This window comes from Delphinapterus leucas, chromosome 9 (genome assembly GCF_059928025.1).
Source record: "Delphinapterus leucas isolate spDelLeu-1000000601 "Yukka" chromosome 9, BTC_Dleu_Yukka2, whole genome shotgun sequence".
In the NCBI taxonomy this organism is placed as follows: Eukaryota; Metazoa; Chordata; class Mammalia; order Artiodactyla; family Monodontidae; genus Delphinapterus; species Delphinapterus leucas.
Genome location: NC_143137.1, coordinates 6,437,683 through 6,448,327, shown reverse-complemented (window position 1 = coordinate 6,448,327; position 10,645 = coordinate 6,437,683). Strand labels below are relative to the sequence as shown.

General features: G+C 40.7%; 1 protein-coding gene across 1 annotated transcript; it reads left to right on the top strand.

Annotated features, from left to right (window-relative positions):
- The first annotated feature begins 682 nt into the window (after positions 1 to 682).
- GIMAP7 (GTPase, IMAP family member 7) lies at positions 683 to 8,996 on the top strand. The gene is made up of 2 exons (XM_022578063.3): positions 683 to 811; positions 7,525 to 8,996. The coding sequence occupies exon 2, from the start codon at positions 7,566 to 7,568 to the stop codon at positions 8,445 to 8,447; it is 882 nt and encodes a 293-aa protein (XP_022433771.1). The 5' UTR covers positions 683 to 811; positions 7,525 to 7,565; the 3' UTR covers positions 8,448 to 8,996.
- Positions 8,997 to 10,645: the final 1,649 nt, after the last annotated feature.

Below are 10,645 nucleotides of genomic sequence, written 5' to 3'. Positions count from 1 at the left end.
AGAGGAAAAGAGAAAGGTGATGGACTAGATTCCTAGAGCTGCTCTAACAGATTATTACAAACTATGAAGGTTCAAAGCAGAGACATTTATTGCTGCATAGTTCTGGGAGTTCACACTGAAAATGTTGGCAAAGCCATGCTCTCTGAAGCCTCCAGGTGAGCTCGTCCCTTGTGTTTTCCCAGCTGCTGGTGGTTGCTGGCAATCTTTGGCATTCCTTGGCTTGTAGCTGCATCACTCCAGTCTCTTTCCTCTTGCATTTTACTATAAGCAGTAAGGAGAAACCAGGCTGCACCTTCCACACTGTACTTAGAAATCTCTTCAGCTAAATATTCAAGTTCATCACTTACAAGTTCTACTCTCCACCCAGCAATAGACTGGCGCTACCCCGAGGATACACCAAGCCACGTGTCTGACTTCTTTCTTCCCCCAAGAGCCCTGCAGTCTCCCACTGCACCCAGGAGAGATGATCAGACACTGTGACTGGCTTTCAGGGCAAGATTTAGGTCATTTACTAAGGGCCTTTTGGATCCACCACAATAACCCCAAACAACAAGTATAACTTTGGAAATGTTGGTGTGATATCAGGCACACGGAGAAAAATCTTTCAACTTGTCAAAGCTGAAGCACCCACCAAGTTATGGCGCAATATTTCTGTCTCTTTAAAGGCAAACAGTTCCTTCAGTGGCCCCACCCAATCTGCTTCCTGGATCAGAGGTTTCAGAGGGTGCAAACTCCTCATAGTTAAAGCAAAAGCACCGGCTCAAACAGCTTCTTTGGAGAAAACTTGACAACTCATCAACTCCTTCAAAAGGTGAGCCTGGCTGAGAAGAGGCCCCAGAGGATAGAGCTGAGAGGAGCAGTAGGATACAGGGAGTCTGCGTGGGGGTGGGCTCCGGCGTGAGAAGGGACCAGGTGGTGTGCAAGCAACGCAGTAAGGAGGATGCTGCCAGAGTGCTGGTGGTGGAGGGGAGAGAGGGGAGGAAAGATGTTTATGAGCAGAATGTCCATACATCTCATAGTTAACATGACAAACTTTTGCTGAATACTGCACCGTCTGTCTAGTTGCTGTTGTGATAGATATTGAGTACCACTTGATAACCCGGAGTTTTCCCTTAGTAGGAAATGAGTGTCCCCAAGGCAGGTCTTCAGAGCTGGAAGGCAATTCAGAGGCCACCCAGTCTAAACCCCTGTTTCTTTTTTTTAATTTAATTTTTATTTTATATTGGAGTAGAGTTGATTTACAACGTTGTGTAACTTTCTGGTATACAGCTCAGTGATTCCGTTATACATATACGTATATCCATTCTTTTTCAGATTCTTTTCCCATATAGGTTATTACAGAATATTGAGTAGAGTTCCCTGTGCTATACAGTAGGTCCTTGTTGATTTTACTGAAAAAGAATCAGAACCCCTGAGAGCATGGTGACTCTCCAGGGATTACCCAGGTCACTAATGACACAGGAAATCTAGAATTCACTTTGAATGCTTTCTGACACTTCACAGAGAGAAGCTGTGTCCCTAATAGGGTGACATGTGAGTTGAGGAGCGGGTGCTATGCAGAGAGGATTAGCTATGCTAAAAAAAACATGTATGTGAGACCCCCTCCTTGCCTTCCCTAATTATAGTCTTGCTAACCAGTTCACCATTCGGGAAACAGTGTGGACTGTCTTCCCCTGATCTGCCTCTGACCTGACGTAGACTACAGAATGACGGGCCCGAGAAGGAACAAGAAGAGGCTGTAGTGTGCAGTGCTTAAGAGTGAGCATGGTAGTCAGACAGACTTTGAACTGGACCCCTCTCTGCTCAACACCTATTAGCACAATGACCTTGGGCAAGTGTCTCAGAATTCTTGAGCCACATCTGTCTCCTCATTTAAAAAACTCAGGTAATAAAGTTAGCTTCCTTGCAGGTTATTTTTGCGAGTAAGTGAGACACAGTTGACCCTTGAACAACACAGATTTGAATTGTGCGGGTCCACTCATACGTGGATGTTTTTTCAATAAATACACATTCAGCTCTCCATATCCCTGGTTTTACATTGGCAGATTCAACAGAACAGGATGGAAATTTCCCTCCAAGGTAGGTGGAATCTGCCAATGTGAAAGCCCTGATATGGAGGCCGTCTGTACTAGTCATTTTACCTGAGATATTTGAGCATCTGCAGATTCTGGAACACGTTGGGGTCTTGGAATCAATCCCCCCTCCACACTGATATGGAGGGATGACCGTAATATACAAAACATACTTATTAGGGTGCTCGGTATACAGTATACATTCAGTAGCGGTTACACTACACCCAGGTTATTTTTTTATTGTGGAATTTTTTTTAACTTATTGAAAGATAGAGGGAATAATATAAGGAACTTCCATGTACCTATACCAAGCCTCAACGATTATCCGTTTATGCCAGTCCTGTTTCATTTATATACTCACCACTCCCCAGCCACCCCAGATTACTTTGAAGCAAATGTCAGACCTTGTGTCACTTTATCAGTAAATATTTGAGTATGTATGTCTGAAAGATAAAGACCATGTAAAAAAATTACCAGAATCAGACTTCAAAAAGCAACGAGAATTTCTAGAAAATTACCAGTTATATTCACATTGCCCTGATTGTCTCATAATTTTAAAAATTGTTTGAAGTTGCGCCCAAATGAGGTCCATAAATTGCAATTCACTGATATCTCTTAAATTTAACTTAACACATAGGTTTCTACCCTCCTTGTTTCTTGCTATAAAATTTCTTTAAGAAAGGGGAAGTCTTTTGTCCAGCAGAATTGGAAGTGTACACTTTGCTGATTGCATCCCCCAAATGTCACTTGCTCTTCTAGTTCCAGTGTTTTGTGTGCATCCTGTTTAGGGAGAAGCTTGGTCAGATTAAAGTTTGGCTGGTGTTTTGGTGGGAGTACTTCACAGGTGCAGTTGTTAACGTCAATCAGAAGGCACATAATGTTTGGTTGTCTCAGATATTAATGATTACCTTGAGTATATGTTTCCTTAAGGGTCACAAATTATGATATTCTAATTCTATCATTCTTTCTTCATTTAATAGATGGAATAAACCTATAAAAAGAAACTCCCCCTCAACAATCCTTTCATTTCCACGAGGCACAGTTATATAAGAAAGACAAGATAAATGCTTTGTTCTTTCCCTTTGTCAACGTTCAGAATGACATACTCCTAGCATACTCCAAAGGGAACAACTGACTTCTTCTAAGAAGATGGCATTGCTATGAACACATAGATTTTAACTTATTTGATATAGTTCAATCCCTTGAAATCATTATTCTTACCGATGCTCAAACTGTCTCATCTTTGTCCTGTTGGGGATTGTCTTCAAGTTGGCTCTTAAGTCCTTTTGATGGGATCCTAGTAATTTTTTTCATAGCATCCTTGCTGTCTAGTATGACAAGATGGTCTATGCTCAACTCTTACATTGCCTGGCCCAGACCTGGAATCCATACTTTCTCCTAAGAGCCCTAAATTTTTGGTAGGAAATGGCATTTGAAGATTACAATCTGGCACCAAGGGTGCTCATTGTTGCTGGGCTCATCATTGTTTTTATGCCTTTTCAATGGATTTCAAAACTATACAAACACACACACGCACATACACACAACTGAGAATAGGACTCCCGAAAACAATTTTCTGCAGGTTTTTTTTTGGGGGGGGGGGCGTTGCTTAACTATATCCTACTGGGGATGGACAAAGAAACTACTGCATTGTCAAGTCTCTAGGACCAATTTTTTTGTGGTTCATCCACCACACAAAATACAATCTGGCTAGTTTGTTTCATTTGCTTTTTACTAGTATTTTGAAATATAATTTTTGCTGTATAATACATGCTTTCGAGATCAAATCTATGAAATCTAAGTATATCCAAAGCAGTCTAGTTCCCAGCTTCTATTCCCAGCTTCCCTCCACGCTGTTTTTTCCATCCCCATATGAGTAGCTTTTTTGTCTGCTTACTTTTCAGATTATCCTGCCATTGCTTTTACGTATGATTGAAAAAATATATATATTACACTTTATATATGTAGGCTCCGGTCGTCCTGGTTAGAGAAATGATAGTAAACTGTACATTGTTTTCACCACTTGGCTTTTTTTGCTTAATGATATATCCTGGAGATGTCTCCATACCTGGACATAAAGATAGATCTCATTCTGTTTTAGTTGGCTAGTACTGCACTGTGTGACTATACCTTAGTTTATTCAACCAGGCCCGTACTGATGGGCATTTGATAGGTTTTGGTCTTTTGCTGTTTGAAATAGTGGTGCAGTAAACAGCCTTCTGCATAATTTTTTTCTGTATTTTTGTCAGTGTACCTTTGGGATAAATCCCAAAATTGAGGTTGATAATCAAAGGGTATATGCACATGTACTTTTGCAAGATATTGCTAACTTCTCCTCTAGATGTTTTACACTGCTTTTCCATTCGCACTAGCCATGTGGGAGAGCACCTGTCTCCCCTATACCTTTTACCAGTATATTATGCCAGCAAACTTTTGGATTTTTCCCAAACCTGTAGGTGAGAAATCGTATCTTAGTGTAATGTTAAATAATTAATTTAATTTTTCTATGTTTTGATATATTTTTCTCTATTACAAGTGAATGTTAGTCTCTTTTTATATATAATGGGATATTTACATATTTTTTAAACTGTTTATTTATATCTCTTTCTCCATTTTTTATCGTGTTGCTGGTCTTTTGTTTCTCTACTTTTAGATATTCTTTGCTTTCTTTTTTTATTTTGTAATTCAATTATAGTTGATTTACAATACTGTGTTAGTTTTAGGTGTACAGCAAAGTAATTCAGTTATATATATATTTTTTCTGATTCTTTTGCATTATAGGTTATTACAAGATATTGAATATAGTTCCCTGTGCTCTACAGTAAATCCTTGTTGCTTTTGTATTTTATATATAGTGGTATGTATCCATAAATCCCATATTCCTAATTTATCCCTCTTCTGCCACTTTCCCCTTTGGTAATCAGAAGTTTGTTTTCTATGTCTGTGAGTCTGTTTCTGTTTTGTAAATAAGTTTATTTGCATTTTTTTTAGATTCCACATGTAAGTGATATCATATAATATTTGTCTTTCTTTGTCTGACTTACTTCTCTCAATATGATAATCTCTAGGCCCATCCACGTAGCTGCAAATGGCATTATTTCATTTTATTTATGGCTGAGTAATATTCCATTGTATATATGTACCGCATCTTCTTCATCCATTCATCTGTCAATGGACTTTTAGATTGTTTCCATGTCTTGGCTATTGTAAATGGTGCTGCTAAGAACATAGGGGTGCATGTATCTTTTCAAATTAGAGTTTTGTCCAGATATATGCCCAGGAGTGGGATTGCTAGATCATATGGTAACAATATTTTCAGTTTTTTGTGGATCTTCCATACTGTTCTCCATAGCGGCTGCACCAAATTACATTCCTACCAGCAGGGCAGGAAGGTTCCCTTCTCTCCACATTTTCTCCAGCATTTATTTATTTATTTTGCGGTACGCGGGCCTCTCACTGTTGTGGCCTCTCCCATTGCGGAGCACAGGCTCCGGACGCGCAGGCTCAGCGGCCATGGCTCACGGGCCCAGCCGCTCCGCGGCATGTGGGATCTTCCCGGACCGGGGCACGAACCCGTGTCCCCTGCATTGGCAGGCAGACTCTCAACCACTGTGCCACCAGGGAAGCCCTCCAGCATTTATTATTTGTAGACTTTTTGATCATGGCCATTCTGACTGCTGTGAGGTGATACATCATTGTAGTTTTGATTTGCATTTCTTCAATAATTAGTGATGCTGAGCATCTTTTCATGTGGTTGTTGGCCATCTGTATAGATATTCCTGGTGTAAAAGGAAAATTACCCCTTGCCCCTCTTTTATATAAGTTGGAAAAAAGAATTTTCCCCTAGTTTGACATTTGTGTTTTAATTTGTGTATGGAGGATTATTTACTTGTTTGTTTGCCTCACATTATCTTTTTGATTTTTATGTAATCAAATTTAGGAGTCTTTTTCCTTACTCTATTTCAAATCTTAGAAATATTTTCCCACCCCCAGGTTACAATGATTTATCCATGTTTCTTCTATTATCATATGGATTTTTTTTTTACATTTAGATTTCTGATCTATTTGGAATTTGAATGGCGTCAGGGGGTGGATGCAGTTTTATCTTTTTCTGTATTGTTATCTCAGTGTTGCTTTTTAGTCCATCTTTTTTCCCATTGATGTGAGATGCTGCCTTATTGAATATAAATGTAATATAATATAACTGAATTGAATATAAATGAATATAGTGTGATCAGTTTGGTCTACTCCTGAATTTTCTGTTTTTGTTTCACTGTTCTCTCTATCCATGCACCAACATCATACTGCTTTAATTATAGAAACTATAATGTTCTACTATCTGGTAGAGCTAGTGTTCCCTCATTTTTCTTTTCTTGATTGCCAAGGCTAATTTTCTTTTGTCTTCATCCAAATGAACTTTATAATCAACTATTTTAGTTGCATGAAAAAAAAAAGCGATGAAAAAAAATTTTTATGTTTATGTAAAATCATGTTAAAGAAGTATCTATTCATTTAAATTTTATGATTTAAATATGAATCAGTGTTGGACTTCCCTGGTGACTCAGTGGTTAAGAATCCGCCTGCCGATGCAGGGAACACGGGTTCAAGCCCTGGTCTGGGAAGATCCCACATGCCGCGGAGCAACTAAGCCCGTGCACCACAACTACTGAGCCTGCGCTCTAGAGCCCATGAGCCACAACTACTGAAGCCCGCGTGCCTAGAGCCCATGCTCTGCAACAAGAGAAGCAACTGCAATGAGAAGCCTGCACACTGCAATGAAGAGTAGCCCCGGGTCACTGCAACTAGAGAATGCCCGTGTGCCGCAACAAAGACCCAATGCAGCCAAAAATAAATAAATACATAAATAAATTTATTTTAAAAAAGAACATGAATCAGTGTTGAATTTGGCCAAATGTCTTTTCTGCACCTAGTTCCTTTTCTTCTTAACCTATTAATGGGATGTGTTGCAACAATCAATTTCCTCATGTTGAACCACCCTAGTATTTCTGAAACAGTAATACTTAATCAACGTGTATTGCTTTTTAGTGTCTAATAATTTATTTAGGATATTTGAATCAATACTCACACATGAGACATGTATCGCTTTATTTGTTGGTGAAATTGTGGTTAGCTTTTGGGATCAACATTACACTTGCCTCATAGAAAGAGTTGAACGTTTTCCTTCCTTTTTATGTGATCAGGAATTGTTTAAGTAGCACTGAGATTATCAGATCTTTAAAGGTTTCAATTAATTCCATGTGAAACCATCTGGACATGACTGTTTCGTGGGGATACTCTTTAAGTACTTTGTTATTTCTTCCACAGCAATTGAGCTGTTTATGTGTAACAGAATATTACACATTTTCAGGGAGGAAAAGAAAGAAAAAAAGAGTTGGGAATGGTTCCAACTTGCCCAAATTGACCCTTTTTCCCTCTCCTTCTTTTTCTTAAGATCTTGTGGGTACCTAAGCCCCAGGGCCTCTTGATATAAACATGGCTGATGCCCAGGACAATGCTCTGAGGATCGTGCTGGTCGGGAAGACTGGAAGTGGGAAAAGTGCCACAGCAAACACCATCCTCGGGAGAAACGAATTCGACTCTAAGATTGCTCCCCAGGCTGTTACCAAAACTTGTCAGGAAGCATTCCGGAAATGGGAGGGGAGAGACCTTCTCGTTGTTGACACCCCAGGGCTCTTCGACACCAAGGAGAGCCTGAGCACCACCTGCATGGAAATCAGCCGCTGTGTCCTCGCCTCCTGCCCGGGACCTCACGCCATCATCTTGGTCATGCAGCTGGGCCGCTACACGGAGGAAGAGCAGAAAACCGTGGCGTTGATCAAGGCTGTGTTTGGGGAACCAGCCGTGAAGCACATGATCATCTTGTTCACTCGCAAAGAGGAACTGGAGGACCACAGCCTAAGCGACTTTCTGCGGGGTGCGGACATACGTTTGCGAAGCATCCTCGAGGAGTGTGGAGACCGCTGCTGTACCTTCAGTAACAGGAGTACAGACCGGGCTGAGAAGGAAGCTCAGGTGCGGGAGCTGGTGGAGCTGATAGAGAAGATGGTGCAGAACAACCAGGGGGCTTACTTTTCCGACACCATATACAAGGACACAGAGGAAAAGCTGAGAAAGCGGGAGGAAGTCTTGAAGAAAGTCTACACTGATCAATTAGAAAAGGAAATTAAACTAGTAGAAAAGGAATATGCCCATAGACCACAGGAAGAAAAGGAGGAACAAATAAAATTGCTAATGAAGAAGCATGATGAACGAATGAAAAATATAAGGGAAGAAGTCAAGGAGAATTTATTTCAATTTGTTTTCAAGGAGATTAAAAATGTGCTTTCAAAAATATGGCAAATGTTTTGGAAGTAGTGTCAATTTTATTTTTACTTCTCAATTTACTATAACTTGTTAATACGGCAGTTTGCATTTCCCAAAGAGGACTAAACCCATAAACTAAAACCATATCTTCTTTCTGACGTCTTCTTACAATCTGACCTTGTTACTCTTTCCATTGAGTTATGGGTCTATGTCCCCTGCCTTGAAATTGGATGGACTTTGTGACCGCTTCGATAAATTCTGGGTGGTTGAAGCAACACCATGTGACTTCCAAGGTTAGAAAGGGAAAATGCCTCCTGGCTGTCTCGGGGTGCTTGCCCTTGGAATTTGGCCACCATGTTGTGAGGAAGCCCCAGTCACCCACACGAAGAGGACTTGAAGTCACTGGCCCACTCCCCTAGCTGATATTTCAGCTGCCAGCCAGAAGCAGCTTGCCGGTCATGGAAGCGAGGTGACACCGAAGTGCATTCTCCAGTTGCCAACTGATGGAGCCGCAAAGAGCAAAGATGAGCCATCCCCACGGGGTCCTGCCCACATTTCAGATTCATGAGAAAAATAAATGATTGTTGGTGTTTTAAACCACTAAGTTTGGGGATGGTTTGTTACGCAGTGAGAGCTAACCAGAATGAAATATCTTCCCAGCACATTCCCCATGACGCCCGGCTCCCCGCTGTCCTTCTACAGAATGCCAGTGAATGTAAGAGGCTATGAAATTGACATAAGCAGGCAATGATCTATTTCAGAGAGTTCAAAGAGTCAATTTAGGAAGATTCAAATAAGAAACCCTGCATACGTTCAGTGTCAGCCCCACTGGTAATGTGTCTTATGTCAATCCACATCTATGAGTACTTTGTTAGTGAAGCATCAGGCTTCTCTGGCACCATTCCTCTGTGGTTCATGGAGATGTGGACGTTGATAAATCCTCTTATTATTTTTTTCTGTCTCTCTTTTTTTTTTAAGGTACCATCCTAACTTTAAATGTCCCTGCTGTACCTTAGAAATCTCTTCTGTGCCAAATATTTTTCTTGCCTCTGCAGATCCACAGTTCACCCTTCTTTCACTCTAGCTTTTTGCCTGGGAGGCTGATCTATATGGACTACATCAGTGGGATCTCCTGCTCTCTGACTTTTGCTCCGTTTCTGCCAATGGGAAATCCAAGCAGGAGAGCTCTTGATGATAGAAAAGCAAGGTCAGGGTATCTGTTTTCCTGACTCTCTCCCTGCAGGGGCATCTCCCACTAGCTGTAACCCTAAGCCGAAGCTCATAACTCCTCCCCTGGAGGCTCTCTACCCAGCTCTCCTTCTGGGTTCCAGCTTCTGTTCACCGCTTAGGGTAAGGATGTAATTTCCTCACTGTTACTAGCCCTCTCCCTTGTCATTTCCAAACCACAGCTTGTAGGAAGCCCCTTCACTAGGCTCTCCTCCAATTACTTCATTATACTAAGCCATCTGTTTTCTGCTGGAATCCTGATTGATACATCTTATGATACCTACTTCTTTTTCTCTTTCAGAGCATCCCCTGACTTTCGTTGTTGTTGTTGTTGTTTTTCAATTCCCTCTAGTGTTTTCTGCCAGCAGAAAAATCTCTCCTGACTGTTGACATCTCTGGGACAAGTTTACCCGCATGGACTGTGACATTGGCAGTGAGCAGATAAAAGGTTCTGTCTTGCTAAAATAATTGCAAAACTTCAAAGTTAGAGGGATGATTCTATACCATTTATAATGATGGCAGATAACCCAAACTCAAATTGTTGGAATTTTTACTGCTGTCCTTTGCTTTCCCTATGAATGTGACTGAGGGTATTTACTGCGCTGGTGAAATTTAGGGAGGCAGGGATTCGAGATCAAATCTGGAGAAAATAGGATCCCAAATACCTGCTCATTCTAAGGTTCATCACAAATATTATGAATGGAGTAAAGACAGCAGGGAAGAAAAGCCCATTGTGAGAAAACATTCATAATATATGTTGTGACATAACACCGCTCATCCAAACGGCTATTCCCGATAACACAATTCTTATATTTAGAGGTAGTTCCTTGTGAGTGATTCATCAGTGCAATATTATCTCTGGAGAGCGAACTATTCATGCACTGTCCTGACACCTTTCATTTAAGAGCCGTTTAAATGATATTTTCTCTCAGCAACTTGCAGAAGCATTATTCATTCAATTAACTTGTGTGTATCTAGGCGTACGTTAGGGCCTATGGACGATGCAACTTATATTCCGCTTT

Excerpts from the sequence above, each read along its gene's own strand:
- GIMAP7 (XM_022578063.3), top strand. The coding sequence starts at position 7,566 with ATGGCTGATGCCCAGGACAATGCTCTGAGGATCGTGCTGGTCGGGAAG.